The following is a 16971-nucleotide window of genomic DNA, read 5'->3' on the forward strand; positions in this document are numbered from 1 at the left end:
CAATTTTCATTTTCCCCGCATTGACAAGCTTCCGTTCTAGAAAGACCAAAATGACATAGTTTTTCGTTAAGAGATCCATGTCCCGTTAAGAGGAAGGATGTATATAAGTCTAAAGAGAACCAAGCAGGTTTCTGCTTTACACAAAAGGTCATCTCAGGGGAAAAAAGTCCTAGTAACAGATCCGACAGATAACGTATCCCAGCGGGTCTGCCACAGATTTATCATTTCATTCCACAAACGATTATGTTCTTGCTTAATATCTGAATTAATATTCAGAACCAAACCCATAAATTCAGTTGATAGTTGGTTTTTTAACCTATAACAAAGACCTCTGTAAGCTACGTGAAGGTCCAATGGCAATACACCTGCAAAAACTGCAGTGCAGAAGTTGAAACAGTTCGACAAGCTCTTAACATACATAATAATATTGTGCGTTGCATAGTAGCCAACTTCAATCAAAATTTAACAGTTCTAAGCCTGTGAAACCATACACCTGCAGCATAAGTAGCCATAGGAAGGAATACGGCGTTATAATAGATTCTCGTGGTACGTCTAGAAAGTCCCCAGTCTGAATGAGAAATTTTTACAATAGCACCAGTGAATCTTCTGATCTTTGTTGTTACATTATTTAAATGAGAGACAAAATTAAGCTTTGAGTCGATTGTAATCCCAAGTAATTTAGTTTCAGAGACAAGTGGAATCCTGTTATTATTAATCTTCACTAAAGGGGGTCGTTGAGGGTTTAAATGTGATCCAAAGATCATCATTTTAGTCTTGGACGAACTTATTGTCAATTTATTATCCACTGTCCATTGGAATAAATTTTGTAAGACATCATTGGCATTACTTTCGATAGCAGATCTAGATGAACCATGAATTAAGATAGTAAGATCGTCGGCATAAGCGATGATTTTGGTACCACTGAAACTACGGGAAATCCAATCCTGCAATACCATATTCCATATAAGAGGCCCTAAGATAGACCCCTGGGGACACCCCGTGAAACTTCTCTAGACACCTCCTGAAATTTAGATTTCACTAAAATGTGACGATTACTGAAATAGGTTGTAAATAGGTGGTATAGTTGCTGAGAGCATCCAGCTGATCGTAACCGTTCGAGAGCACTCTGCCACCATAGAGAGTCAAAAGCGCCCTCGAAATCAACAAAGGTAGCTAACGTGTACTTTGATGTTGAACTCTCAATGCTGCCAGCAAATTCAACAAGTGCATCTTCACAGGACTTTCCTACACAGAACCCGTATTGATTAGAGGACACCATATTTTTCGCCTGAAGAAGATCAGTAACACGCAGAATCATTAGACGTTCTAGAAACTTCCCAAGATTTGGAAAAAGTGCAATAGGCCTATAAGATCTGGGATTTAATGCTGGTTTATCTGGTTTTTTAATCAGTTTTAAAAGCGCAATTTTCCACATATCAGGAAAGAGACCTTCTTGGAGACATTTGTTAAAAAGTAAAAGCAGTACTTGTGGACGCAATTAGAAAAATCGCAAAATAAATGTATTTTCAACCAGGTCTATCCCTGGACATTTCTTAATATTAATCTTTTTAGCAACAGCGGTTAACTCATCAATGGTAAATTCTTCTGTCTGAATATTGGTGATATAAAGCGAATTTGCAACTGGAATATTTGAATGTACAACAGAATCAGTAATTATATCATCCACCGGGAATAGTCTGTCAAGAATAACATTAACTGTATTCATCCAATCAGTGGTCTCCAGAAAATCTTCTTTCACAGTGCCGTATACATCTAAAGAGTGAAGCTTATTACGAGCTATCTTATAAATAAGACCCCAAGGATTATCATTACCAGCAGTGTGAACAAACTCCTTCCATGTTTCCCGCTTACGTGTGGCAATAGCCTTTACATAACGTTGTTTGAGTGAAATATATTGAGAGTAAAAATAAGCTACTTCATCAGAGTGCCAATCCCTACGTCGACGCTGATATTTTCGACGGGCTTGATGTACCTTTTTCCTTAAAGAAGACAATTCTGAGGTCCACCAGGAACAGATCTTTAATCTAATCTTTTTCTTGCTGGCCGATTTGTATGAGGCCTTAAGTAATGACTGGCGTAATAAGGAAGCAATTCCAGCAGCCGTAAAAGAGTGAAGAGACGAAAAGTCTTGTTCAGGGAAATCTGCAGAAATGGAGGAGTCAAATAATTCCCAGTTTATATGATTTATGGAAAATCTAACTAAAGCTGGCTGTAGGAGAAATTGATCTCCAGGTTTAGAAAAATCAGTAACAACAAAAACTAGAACCCGATGATCACTTGTTGTCCAATCAGTAATCGCCACCCAATCACAAACAACTGCTTTAAAATGAAAATTACTTAATGTCACATCAATATTTGATTCTCCAACAGAGCTGGAAAAAGTTGTTACTACTTGAGGTAGGTTTATTACATTTAAGCTGTTATTAATAATAAATTCCTCCAACATATGACCACGACGATCGCTTCCATTACTGAACCAGGGTGGAGATTTAGCATTTGCGTCAGAAGTTATTATGACATTCTCTGGACCCAAGAAATTTAAAGTTGTTTCTAGATAATTCAAGGAAAAATTAAAATTTCTGAGGGAGGACAATATAGAGAAATTAAATAAAAATTCAAATTCAAATATGTAACCAAAATACAAGTAGCTGTTCTATTGCATAAACCATTGATTATAGTGATATCGAGCTGATTATTTAACATCACAATACATGTTTTAAGTTCCTCAGAGACCGGTTGAATTATACAGGCAGTGAGTGGAAATCCCGTTACCTTTGGAGTATATCCAGGTTGCACTTTAACAGTATAAGGCTCTTGAATTGCAATAATATCAATAGCATTTTGCTCAGACACTCGAATTTCGTCCGATACTGCTCTAGAATGCTGACTCTGCATAATCCTAATACCAGCAAGCAAAGACGCAGGAGAATCAGCAAGAACATCATTATCTCCAATAACAGATCCACCTCCGGGAATAAAACTTTTATTATAACTATTATTCATTGGCGGTCCTTAATCGTGCCGTCTGTGATGCCCATAAGTACTTGGGACATGTGCCGTCCCTAACCGAGTGCTGATATTCCTTCCTACGTCTCTTACAGTTGATACAACTAGGTGGCTCTTCCTTAAATGGACTGGAAGACAGGCAATGTATGCTTAATCGCCAACCGGGCTAGCCGGGTGGGTAAAGTGCCTATCTAGCAACCCAAAGGTCACAGGTTTGAATCCCGCCTCGGGCTTGGATCAAAGTACTGCAAAAACCTTGGGAGGTTCATTATGGCCACAGAAGCCGATGCGCCAACAACTACCAAAAAAAAAAAAAAAAGTATGCCTAATCTTAAAAAATCTGATGAAGAAACAGGACTTACCCGACTCCTACTGTCTCATAGCCTTATTATCTGTGATAAGCAAGACACTGGAACACCTTCTGTGACAAAGAATTGAGAACCACTATGATCTTGCAAACCATGCCTCAAACAAAAATCGGCTTCAGAAAAGGATAGTCCACCACTGATGTCCTGTTTCTTTGTTATTTGGTTTTTAGGAGCATTAGCAACTAAGGCCATATTACTCTGGGGATATGCGGTGGTCATTCCTTGACCTTTCCGCATCCTCCATATTTGGTGGTCACGGGCTTGAACCCCGGTCTGATCAAGAAGCGTGTGCTGTGCACTATATCATCACTACTGCAAATACTTGCAACCAAAAGTATCTTTTAGTCATCTCCCTTGACTTTGCTGGGCCGTTCGACACCTTATGGTGTCCTACGCATGCTCAGAAAGGCAAACCTGCCCATACAACTGTGTAATACACTATCTCTCAAATAGAAAAATCACTGTGCGAGCACTATTCTGTCAGACAATGCACCAAGTATATATAGAGGCTGTTCGCAGGGCTCTGTACTGGGCCCACTGCTTTGGAACATGGACCTGGAAGGTTCCCTCCACCAGGATCTTGGAAGCATAACCTCCCAGCCCTATGCCGATGATGTCCTCTTGCTGGCTGCGGACTCCAGAGCACAGCTGGAACATTGGGAAACTGGGCCCCTCGCGACCCTACAAAACTAGGCTGTCCAAAACAACATCCAAATATCACCAACAAAAACCTGTTCTATCCTGCTGAGAGGTCATGTCCACCCAAACCGACCACCACAAATATTCACAATACCACTGTCAAGTGTGTCATGCAACTCAAACACCTGGGACTTATCCTCGATGAAAATCTAACATTCAAGCTACACCTCGCCTACATCCAGCGGAAAATAAAAAGCTACTCGGCAATGGTCACCAGAGTCGCCCGGAGGGACTGGGGACTCAAATGGAGAACCTGAGGGTTCTCCATTTGAGTTCCCATAACCTATGCCTCTCTGGTGTGGTTCAGAAAAGCCACTGTGGTAGCCAACCAGAGAAAACTCGAGAGCATACAACACTCAGTCCTACGACCATCTCCTGGGCATGCCACACTGTCAGCACTCATGCCCACCATGCCCACCAAAACTCTCCACATTCCTCAAACAGACCTGGCAACAATGTTGGAATGACACAACTAAAGGTGCAATAAAAAAGAAATTCTTACCAAGAGCTTGATAACATCCACCCGGTATCATCATCCTGGTTCTCTCCAGGCCTCCTTTCTACTTACCTCTTGACTGGTCATGGTGCCATCAAAGGGAAACTAATTGCTCTAGGCTTGACTGACAACCTGCTATGATCCTGTGGCTTCCTGGAATCCTGGGAACATAATGTACCACTGCCCGCTATATGAAGACCACCGCTGCATACTGATCTCAACCATCCATTTCAACCTGAAGGACCAGGAGCCCTATCTTCTGGAATCAAAAGAAACATATAACGCTTTTACAAAATTCGCTCATGACCTCTTTGAGAGACAAAGAACAAGACTACCACCATAACATCGACTCTCCCATAGAAAATGTCACCAACCTGACCCAAGGAAATCAACCAAAAATGGGATGTTGTCCCAAAACCTAAACTGGACCAGACATCAAAGTAAAAGAAACCCCCTCTGGCATGGCCTCCCGCTGTGTTGTTTTGGTGTTATATTAGTGAGCCTTGATGACTATGAACCTTGGTCGGGACTCCTCCCATAACGACCCTCATGACTTGTAAACTAAGACTAGGATGCTGTCCTAATAATGATGACCTACTGGCAGGTACTGCCAATGCTCCATACAGGCAATCTGAGTGGCTCCCTTTCTGGCCACTATTTCTCCCCTTCCCTGGGTGGGGGGGGAGAGAGGATGGTCCTTCCTGTTTGCTCCCATACTTGTCCCCCACCTTCCCTCCTGGTGAGGGAGGGTGGGGGACAAGTATGGGAGCATGGGCATGTCCCACTGATATCTGGAGCAGTCTTGCCTATCTCTCCCAGCCTTCAGTCTCCCCCCCCCCTCTATCTGTACACAAGTGATTACCCACACCTTCCAAACTTAATCACACATAAATTACCTTCGCCCACCAATTTGGTCCTATAATTTATTGCTACCCCTACTACGTGCACATGCATTTCTGCATGTGTGCATATTTTTATGTGCACATATACATATATATGTGTACTACTAATTTTTTTATTTTTTTTTTAATAGGTCCTAGCCACTGAAATCTCAGGAAATTAGGTGGCAGGACCTGCCAGAGTAAATCTTAAACTACTGGGTACCTAGTCTGCCTCCACAGGGCAAAAGTGGAGCAACGTCTGACCACAGCTAAATGGGGGTCTGGCAGCTAAATGGCCAGAGGAACAACGGTGCATGACACTACACACGCAATATCCACACACTTTTAAATTACTGGCTTTTACAGCGTGCTGTATCGCCTGGCAAAGCAAACTATGCAACGATGGGGGACCCCCCCGGTGCCATTTGACCCTAAATACCCTTTACCATGCATTTATACAGGACTTCATTGGTCTTACTCTGAGAAAACAAACAAGAGTGACTATTCAGCCAATTACTAGACCTGGATATCAACATCTACAGGCCTCATACCACAATCAACATATATAATTAAAGAGATGCTTTTAACTTTAATGTAGTTAGTTTTACCCGTTGGGACTCTAACATTTCTAAAAATGTTTCTAAAAATGACAAAGGACCACATTTACCAATAGACAATTTGTTCCGGAATTCCTCAAAAGGTCATCTAGTCTTCTCTCCTTAATTCCATTAATCTCCCACCGACATCATTAAAATTTGGACAATTTCTTGCATGCCAGAGAAGCTTGTTAAATTTGCTTATTAATAAACCCCTTTCTGAACTCAACCTGTTTCACTGGATCTGGACTTGAAATTACCTCTGATAAATATGCTCATATGGTTATAACTAGAAAAAAGAATTCCATGTTTTTTTCTAATTATAACTGTCTATTTTACAAAACTCATTTTGTATTTTTGATTTTCATATGGATTTAAGAGTATTCTTCAGCTCTATTGTGTTTGTTTCACATAAAACAGATAAAATTGAAAGCCATAAAAAAACTTTGGCTCTTGAGGCAAAATCTGATCTTGCTCCTGAAATATATTACCTCATATTTGCTTGCTTCCATGTTGTATTGTGCTCTAGTCTTCAGCTTAAAAGCAAAATCAGGAGAGATTTCTAGCTGTTTAGATATCAGAAGTTGAGGTGGACTAATTTAAAATATGGTTCCCCAATAACTGTGTACTGCAATCCTAATTTCACCTGTCACTAAATACTATACAGATAAAATCACTGTACCCTTTTATTTAAATTGCTTTTTTTTTCCCCCTATTCAGACATATTCCATTTCAGATGAGATTATATCTTGCTGCCTAAAAACTTACCCCTAAATCAACTGCTATCAGAATTTTATTGCTAAATTGTGTTTTTCTCCATCAAAGCTATTAATCAGCTTAATGTGAATCTTGCAGTATTTTGAATATGCAAAAATTAAGAAGTGTTCAGTCAAATTGTTACCCTTTAACTACCAATACTGTTAACATTAGTTGTTTTCTGTTTTTCCCTCTGTGTTTTTATTAGTGAAATATCATATATCATTGCATTAAATGTACATCTAATTTGTTTTGTCCAGGTAATTTAAAAATTATTTTCTTTTAATAAATTTCAGGTTTCTATAATATCGTTTACTACATTTGTACTCTCAGACAGTAACAACGTCCTTGATGCTCGTCGTGCATTTGTGGCACTCACTCTTTTTCATATATTAAGATTTCCTTTGTCAATGCTTCCAATGCTGATTACAATGCTTGTTCAGGTAAGGCATTGTGTATGAATTGCAGTAATAATAATAGAAAAATTTATAATTTTTTCTCCCACATCTACACAGTCATTAAAAATATATATGATTTTTAAATATTGTTTTTTTTATTTATTTTTTTATTAGCATTGTAGTAGTTGTAGTAATGGAGGCATGTTATGCAAGAAAGCAAGCATATGTAGCATCAGCCAACCCCCCCTCCCAATTTCACACATTCATTTCCTCTAAAAGTTTGATAGTTTATTTAAGCTATCAACTTCCACAACGACAGATGGAAGTTTGTTCCAGCAATTAAACACCCACTAGCTAAAGGCAAATTTCCACAGATCTATTCAACTACTGTTTTTTTCCTCAAGTTGAATTTATGCCCCCTCAGGTTTGTAATCTGAGCAAGCGGAAGAATCCCATCAGAATTCAGCATGCTCAACTCATTCAAGGCCTTATACACTTCAATCAGATCACCTCATAGGTGCCTAGTCTTCAGCTACTGAAATTAGCAGAACTTAAGCCTTTCTTGGTAAGGGCATGTCTTTGTTCTCCTCACCAATCTTGTTGCCCTTCTATGTACTCATCCAAGCAACTCTACATCTTTCCTAAAATGAGGCCTTCAGACCTTACACAGTACTCAAGGCATGGCCTGATGGGCCTGACCACTGCCTTATAAAAAGGAATAATCACCTCCTTTTCCCTGCTAGCAAAATTCCTGTATATCATTGACAAAATCCCATGACCTGCTCTGGCAGCCTGTCTCTACATTGCTCAGTAAACTTCATATCTGACTGCACAATTACTCCCAGATCTTTTTTCATTTTCTACCACCCTAAGTGTAGCACAACACAGTTGGTATGTTTCTCTGGTGTTGCTTCTACCCATATGCAGTACTTTTCATTTGTCAATGTTAAACTTCAGTTGCCACTTCTCAGCCCACCTGCCAAATTTTCAGTAGCACATTACTGTCATTAAGAACCCTGCCAACCTTTGTATCATCTGCAAACTTCTACATTAAGCCTAATTACCTTTATCAGTATCAGTGATAAATATACAAAACAACAGTAGGCCCAACACTGAACCCTGGGGGACTCCACTAATAACTTTGATCCATGAAGAGTAGCATCCAGTCCATTGATTTCTACTCTCTTTTTCTTCTGCCAATCAACTGCCCTTTTATCCCATGTATCAACTTACCCTTAATACCATATTGTTCCAATTTGTTCTTCATTGTGCAACAGTATCAAGAGCTTTCCTGAAATACAAGTGTATATGATATCAAAATTATTTTATGCATCCAGTTACTTTGTGACCATGTCATAGTATCCAATCAAATTGGTCAGACAAAACTTTCCCTTAAGAAACCCTTGCCATGTCTGAATTATTACTCTGAATTATTTCTCTGGGGTTACCTGTCACCCTTTGATCCCCCCTTTGTGAATTTGGAGATACATTTGCACATTTCCAGTCTGTAGGGACTTCCCCTGAGACCAAGGATGCTCTTCTAATTATGGCTGAGAGTTTTGCATACTTCCTTTGCCACCTCCTTGAATATAACTGGATAGATCCCATCCATCCTAGGTGCCTTTCTTATGTTTAACTTCTACAATTTCTCCACTTGCTCTCAGTTATTACAAAATCGTTTAACTCCATGTTAGAGTGTGATAAACATCTGGCCCTCTTCTCCTTGAATAACTTCTCATGTAGTAGTAGTAGTAGTAGCAGTGGCATGTGATGCAAGAAAGCACGTGTATGAGCTTATGAAGCATCAGCCAAAAAAAAATAATAAAAATAACACTATTCCCTCCAAATGCCTGTCCAGTTCCTCCTTAAATTTATTCAACCTATCAACTTCCACAACGACAGATGGAAGTTTGTTCCAGCAATTAACCACCCGCTGGCTAAAGGCAAATTTCCGCACTTCTATTCTACCTCTGTCTTTTCTTAATTTGAATTTATACCCCCTTAGGTTCGTAATCTGAACAAGTGGAAGGATCCCATCAGAATTCAGAATGCTCAACCCATTCAAGGCCTTATACACCTCAATAAGATCACTGTGCAGGTGCCTAGTTTCGAGCCACTGCAATTTGCAGAACTTAAGCCTCTCTTCGTAAGAGGATCCCTTCATTCCCCTCACCAATGTTGTTGCCTTTCTCTGTACATGCACAAGCAAATCTACATCCTTCCTAAAATGAGGTCTCCAGACCTGTACGCATATTCAAGGCATGGCCTTATACAGAGGGACAATCACCTCCTTTTCATTGCTAGCAAAATTCCTATATATCATTGACAAAACCCCATAACCTGCCCTGGCAGCCTGTCTGCATTGCTCAGAAAACTTCATATCTGACTGCATAATTACTCAATTACTCCCAGTTCTTTTTCATTTTCTACCACCTTAAGTGTAGTACCACACAGTTGGTACATTTCTCTGGGGTTACTTCTACCCATATGCAGTACTTTGCATTTGTCAAGGTTAAACTTCAGTTGCACTTCTTAGCCCATCTGCCCAAATTATCTAGATCCTGTTGCAATAGCACACTGCCATTGCTGTCATTAACAACCCGCCAACCTTTGTATCATCTGCAAACTTCAACATTAAGCCTGATATACCTTCATCTATATCATTGATAAATATACAAAACAACAGTGGACCCAACACCGAACCCTGTGGGACTCCACTAATAACATTAGTCCACAAAGCATTAGCATTAGCATTAGTAGAGGCATTTGATGCAAGAAAGCAAGCTTATGCAGCATCAGCCAAAAAAAAAAAAAAAAAATCCACTCCCACTTCACCCCTCTGTTCGTTCAAAATACCTGTCCAGCTGAGCCTTAAACTTATTTAGTCTATCAACTTCCACGACAAGGGATGGAAGTCTGTTCCACCAACCAACCACTCGCTGGCTAAAGGCAAATTTCCACACGTCTATCCTACATCTGTCTTTCCTCAATTTGAATTTATGCTCTCTCAGGTGATTATTCTGAGCGAGAGGAAGAATCCCATCAGCATTGAGCATGCTCAAACCATTCAATGCTTTATACACCTCTATCAGATCACCTTGCTGATGCCTAGTCTCCAGACACTGTAATTTGCAAATCTTAAGCCTTTCTTCGTAAGAGCACCCCTTTGTTCCATTCACTAATCTTGTTGCCCTACTCTGTAATCGTTCCAGCAGCCCTACATCCTTCTTGAAATGAGGCCTCCAGGCCTGTATACAGTACTCTAGGTGTGGCCTGACCATTGCCTTATACAAGGGAATAATGACCTCCTTATCCCTGCTAGAAAAATTCCTATATATCATTGACAATACACCATGAGATACTCTTGCAGCCCGTCTGCACTGCTCAGAGAACTTCATATCTGCCTGCACAACCACCCCCAGGTCCCTTTCATTCTCTACCACTGTCAGTGTTGTACCACAGAGTTGATACGTTGCTCTGGGGTTGCTGTTTCGCATGTGTAGTACTTTACATTTGTCAATGTTAAACTTCATTTGCCACTTCTCAGCCCATCTGCTCAACCTTTCCAGATCCTGTTGCAGCAGCATAGTGTCAGTAGTGTCCTTGACAACCCTGCCTACCTTTGTATCGTCTGAAACTTCGACATTAAGCTTGATATACCATCATCAATATCATTTATGAATACAGAAAACAATAATGGACCCAACACTGAGCCCTGAGGGACTCTACTAATAACATTAGTCCACGACGAGCAGTGTCCATTGATTACCACTCTCTGTCTTCTCCCCCTCAGCCACCCCTTTACCCACAGCAGCAATTTGCCTCCAATGCCACACTGCTCCAACTTGTGCAGCAGTCCTCCATGTGCAACAGTATCAGAAGCCTTTCTAAGATCCAAGTATATAATATCAAAGTTATTCCCTGCATCCAGTTCCTTTGTGACTGCATCATAGTATCCAATCAAATTGGTCAGGCAAGACTTCCCCTTAACAAAACCATGCTGTGTCCGAGCTATAACTGAAGTCTTGTCTAAATGATCCTGCAGTGCTTCTTTAACTAGTGCCTTCATTAATTTTCCTGGAACAGAAGTTAAACTCACAGGTCTATAATTGCTTGTGTCAGCTTTTGATCCTCCTTTGTGAATTGGGGTCACATTTGCACATCTCCAGTCTATGGGTACTTCCCCTGAGTCCAAGGAAGCTCTCATAATTATGGCTAAGTGTTTGCTTACTTCCTTTGCTGCCTCCTTTAATATAACTGGATAGATCCCATCCACCCCAGGTGCCTTTCTTGTGTTTATCTTCAACAATTTCTCCTCCACTTTACTCTCAGTTATTACAAGATTCTCTAGCTTACTGCTAGAGTTGAATACACCTCTGGCTTTCCCCTCGCTAAATAACTCCTCATGTGTGAATGTCGATGCAAAATATTCATTTAGTTTGTTAGCTACCTGAGCAGGATCATCAACAGTTGACCCATCGATATCAAGTGGACCAATCTGATTCATCCCCTTCCTTCTAGAGTTTACATAAGTAAAGAACTCTTTGCTGTTTTTCTTTGCATCCCTTGCCAAAGATTTCTCGTATTCTGCCTTCGCCTGCCTAACCTCCTTTGTAACTTGATTACAGATCAACTTGTATCTATCATAGGCTTCTGTGTCATGTGTTAATTTGTATGTATCCCATGCATGTTTCTTCTCTGCCATATGCCTCATCAGTTCATCTGACATCCATTTAGGCCTAAACCTTGAACAATATTTCTTGGTTGGTATGTAAAGTCTAGTAGCTTCCAAGATAAGTTCTTTGAATGCTTCCCATTTTGCATTTACTGTTGGTAACATCATCAGTTGGTCCCACTGTATAGAATTTAAATACTGTCTCAGTCCATCGTAGTCGCCTTTACGAAAGCAATAAACCTTCCCTTTACCCCTAATGGTAGTTACCTCTTTGAGTAAATCCCTCTTCAGCACACTGTGATCACTGCCACCTAGTGGTTCATTTATCTGCAGATTCTTAATGCATGAAGAATCACTGCTGATAATCAAATCAAGAGTATTCCTCCCTCTAGTTGCCTCCCGAACATGCTGATGTAGAAAACAATTATCCAATAAATCCACAAAAGCCTTGCTAGTGTGTGAGTGACCAGCCCACAAATTCCAGTCAATATCTGGGAAATTAAAATCCCCCATTATAAGACTCTCTGATTTACTGGCCCACTCTATTTCCCTGTACAGTTTCATATTATACTCATCAGAGTCAATAGGCCTATAGCACACTCCTACTTTCAATTTTGATCTCCCAATGCTTATGTCACACCAAACTGACTCGAATCGTTGGACAGTGCAGTGTCCAGCGATGTCCACTGGCTTCACTTCCTTGGATTTTATGTATTTCTTAACTAATAGCATAACCCCTCCTCCCTTCCTCTCCAGTCTATGTTTTCTGTTGACGTTGTACTCCCCAAATTCCAGTTCTGCATTCCTTATATCTGTGTGACACCAAGTCTCTGATATCCCAACAATATCTGCCTTTGATGTTTTGAGCAATACCTCAAATTGATCAAATTTATTTACTAAGCTCCTCTAGCATTGGTGTACACGCAAGTATACATGCACCTATTTCTATTCTTAGCTACCCTAACACAACCCATGTGTTTACTTGTACCGCAATGACTCCCAGCAGTCTCTGAAATATCCTAAATCTTGTTTTTCAGGCTTCTGCTCATTCCAATAGAAGCAGTGCAAGAATCTCTTTCACCTCTGCCAGTGGCTACTGTTAATCTTTTTCTTTGTATCCCCCCCAAGCTAGCAGTTTTCCGACCCACCTAACACTGCCTCGATAGCATCAGCAAATATTCTTGCACCCTTTCTATTTAAGTGTATCCCATCCCTGTAGAAGCAATCCGTCCTGTTAACAAGTACAGTCCAGGCTGAAAAAAATTCTACCCCTTGAGCCTTGCACAATCTTTCCAGGAGCAGAACCCATTGATTACCTTACCACCCTCTGTCTTCTCCCACTTAACCATACTTTTATCCATTGTAGCAACTTACCCTTAATACCATTCTGCTCCAACTTGTACAATAGTCTTCCATGCGCAACAATGTCAAAAGCTTTCCTGAAATCCAAATATATGATATCAAAATTCTTTTTTGCATCCAGTTCCTTTATAACTACATCATAATATCCTATCAAATTTGTCAGACAAGTCTTTCCCTTAACAAACCCATTTTTATGTTTGGGTGGATGGGATCTATCCAGTTATATTAAAGGAGGCAGCAAAAGACGTAAGCAAACCCTTAGCCATAATTACGAGAGCTTCCTTGGGCTCAGGGGAGGTACCCATAGACTGGAGATGTGCAAATGTGACCCCCAATTCACAAAGGAGGATCAAAAGCTGACACAAGTAATTATAGATCTGTGAGTTTAACTTCTGTTCCAGGAAAATTAATGCAGGCACTTGTTAAAGAAGCACTGCAGGGATCATCTAGACAAGACTTCAGTTACAGCTCGGACACAGATGGTTTTGTTAAGGGGAAGTCTTGCCTGACCAATTTGATTGGATACTATGATGCAGTCACAAAAGAACTGGATGCAGGGAATAACTTTGATATTATATACTTCTTAGAAAGGCTTTTGATACTGTTGCACATGGAAGACTGCTGCACAAATTGGAGCAGTGTGGCATTGGAGGGAAATTCCTGCTATGGATAAAGGGGTGGTTTAGGGGGAGAAGACAGAGTGGTAATCAATGGACACTGCTCATCTTGGACTAATGTTATTAGTGGAGTCCCTCAGGGTTCAGTGTTGGGTCCATTATTGTTTTCTGTATTTATAAATAATATTGATGATGGTATATCAAGCTTATTGTCCAAGTTTGCAGACGATACAAAGGTTGGCAGGGTTGTTAAGGACACTCCTGATGCTGTGCTGCTGCAACAGGATCTGGAAAGGTTGAGTAGATGGGCTGAGAGGTGGGAAATGAAGTTTAACATTGACAAATGTAAAGTACTTCATATGGGAAACAGCAACCCCAGAGCAACATATCAACTCTGTGGTACTACACTGACAGTGGTAGAGAATGAAAAGGACCTGGAGGTAATTGTGCAGTCAGATATGAAGTTCTCTGAGCAGTGCAGACGGGCTGCAAGAGTAGCTCATGGTCTCTTATCAATGATATATAGGAATTTTTCTAACAGTGATAAGGAAGTGATTATTCCCTTGTATAAGGCAATGGTCAGGCCACACCTTGAGTACTGTATACAGGTCTGGAGGCCTCATTTCAAGAAGGATGTAGAGCTGCTGGAACGAGTACAGAGAAGAGTAACAAGATTAGTGAATGGAACAAAGGGTTGCTCTTACAAAGAAAGGCTTAAGTTTTGCAAATTACAATGTCTGGAGACTAGGCACCGGCGAGGTTGGTTGGTTGATATGTTGTTTAATGGCACAAGGGCTGCTAAGGCCATATTGTGCCTGATTCTATTCGGTAGTGCAATTACCAGTTAAAATCTGTAAAATAATCCCTTCTGCTTTAAGAAATAAAAGAACTCAACTAGATTTGCATTGTCTCCAATCAGATGGAGTAATATCAAAGATTCTTGCAGATGTGAAAGCGATTTGAAAATTTTGTTTCGATAATTATTATAATGATTGCAATTTATTAGAATATGCCTCACCGTAAGTGTAGTCTGACAAAATGTACAAATAGGCGGATCTTCCCCCTTGAGTAGATAGATATGGGTTAGATATGCATGCCCAATACGCGTCCTAGCCAGGATCACCTCCTCTTGCCTATTTGATCACATGGTGGTTGGCCACAACTTTAGGTTCCTTTTTAAATTGAAGTTGTTTATTGCCACACTGAACCTGCCACATTTGCAACCATTGCTCTTCACACATGTTTTTTATGACTGATTTGTAGTCTGTATATGGCACTTGGTAGTTAGGTGATCTTGCAGTGATTGGATGTTTAGTGGCTTGATCTGCGTATTCATTTCCTTTGATGCCTACATGACCTAGTATCCAACAGAAACTGACTGATTGGTTTACAGCTTGTAACGCAATAATCTGTGATCTAATTTGCTTCAAGATGGGGTGGATTGGTGATCTGATAGAGGTGTATAAAGCCTTGAATGGTTTGAGCATGCTCGGTGCTGATGGGATTCTGCCTCTTGCTCAGAATAGTCACCTGAGAGGGCATAAATTGAAATTGAGGAAAGACAGGTGTAGGATAGATGTGCCAAAATTTGCCTTTAGCTAGTGGATAGTTTGTTGGTGGAACAGATTTCCATCCCTTGTTGTGGAAGTTGATAGCCTAAATAAATTTAAGGCTCAGCTGGACAGGTATTTCGAACAAACGGAAGGGTGAAGTGGAAGTGTTTTTTTTTTTTTTTTTTTGGCTTCTTTCTTGCATCATATGCCTATGCTAATTCTAATTTGAGGACCTTGCATTGATTTATTTGAAGTGCTCAGTTTTTCAAAATTGTCCACTAAATAAGTCAGTCTCACAAGAAACATTTCTTTGAAAAATGAATTTTCCTCAGGTTTCTTATTATCACTAAGAAAAATTGTAATTTCTTCTTTCAGCTGAAACACCCTTTGAAGTACTTTTGCAGGAGAGAGCAGCGTATGGCAAAATAATAAAGATGTGCTCTGCCATCATATGGCACAATTTTGTGAATAGCCTTCCTTTTAATGGGCTGTTTTTAATGTAGTTGTTAACTCTTGTAACAACTACAAAAACTTCATGTACTCATCAGTTATATTTCTTGATACAATGGCTTGTCCATAAAGCATGCAGTGTATCACAGTTGCATATGTCTCCACTTTTTTCACTAGTGCTTATAGACCTGCCTGTCATCCTGACATCGATTGAGCTCCATCAATGCAGAGTCAAATGAAGTCAACCCACTTAATGTCATTTTCTACATAAAATTTTTTAATTATGTTGAAAATTTCTGTTGATATGTCATTGAATCAGTAGATTTGAAAAATAATTTGTAGTTTTTACATATGCAGTAAAGCCAGTATTTTCAATACATCATTTGCTTCACCCACTTGTAATACAAAGGCTGACGTGTTTAGTTTATAAATTAATTGAACACAAAGATTTTTGGGATATATCTACAGTTCTTCCCACTGTATTATCTGCAAGGGGAACAATTTTAAGGTGTGTTGAAACTATGATTGAAGTTATGTTGAATTTGAAGCATATGTTGAAACTATGCTTGGTGAATTAGGTTGGATTCAATTGGCATTGTCGATTCCACGTTATGTCAAGGACCTGGGTATATTCTTACCATGTGTACGCCATATCCAAAAATTTCATTACTTCATACAGCATGTCCCACTCACTATTTCTTACTATTGAATACACTGCTAATTGTCAGACTAATAGAGTAAGCTTATCTGCATAAAGATCTAAAAGACTATTGTCTTTTCTCTTCATTAACAGTAATCCTTGTAAATCCAAATGACAGACATGTTCAATTGTATTTTCTGAATTTAGGCTTCTTACTTTTTATTTCTTTATTTATACTACCTAAACTCCCATTATCTTTGCTTGTACTAACTTCAATAGCTGCTGTTCATTTTCTCTTAAAATCTGTCACGTACTTTTCCATCTAGAAGAGATAAATTAACCCTTTGAGATTTTAAAAACAAAAATCCTCTGAAAAATATATATTAAAATTAATTTAACCTATAATGTTTTTCTTATCATTTTTAATATACAGTCAAAATTGGTTATAACGAG

The 16971-nt window shown here is 39.6% G+C and overlaps 1 protein-coding gene across 3 annotated transcripts in view; it reads left to right on the forward strand.

Annotated features, from left to right (window-relative positions):
* The window catches only part of LOC150074975 (ATP-binding cassette sub-family C member 1-like), an 889139-nt gene that overhangs the window by 430280 nt on the left and 441888 nt on the right, over nucleotides 1-16971 (forward strand). For all 3 annotated transcript variants that reach the window (XM_090388347.1, XM_090388349.1, XM_090388348.1), the window contains one exon: nucleotides 7120-7266. In XM_090388347.1, the coding sequence (XP_090244473.1) occupies nucleotides 7120-7266 (147 nt within the window). The remainder of the gene's footprint in view (nucleotides 1-7119; nucleotides 7267-16971) is intronic.

Source organism: Mastigoproctus giganteus, chromosome 14 (assembly GCF_048544385.1).
Source record: "Mastigoproctus giganteus isolate SK-2022 chromosome 14, ASM4854438v1, whole genome shotgun sequence".
Lineage (NCBI taxonomy): Eukaryota > Metazoa > Arthropoda > Arachnida > Uropygi > Thelyphonidae > Mastigoproctus > Mastigoproctus giganteus.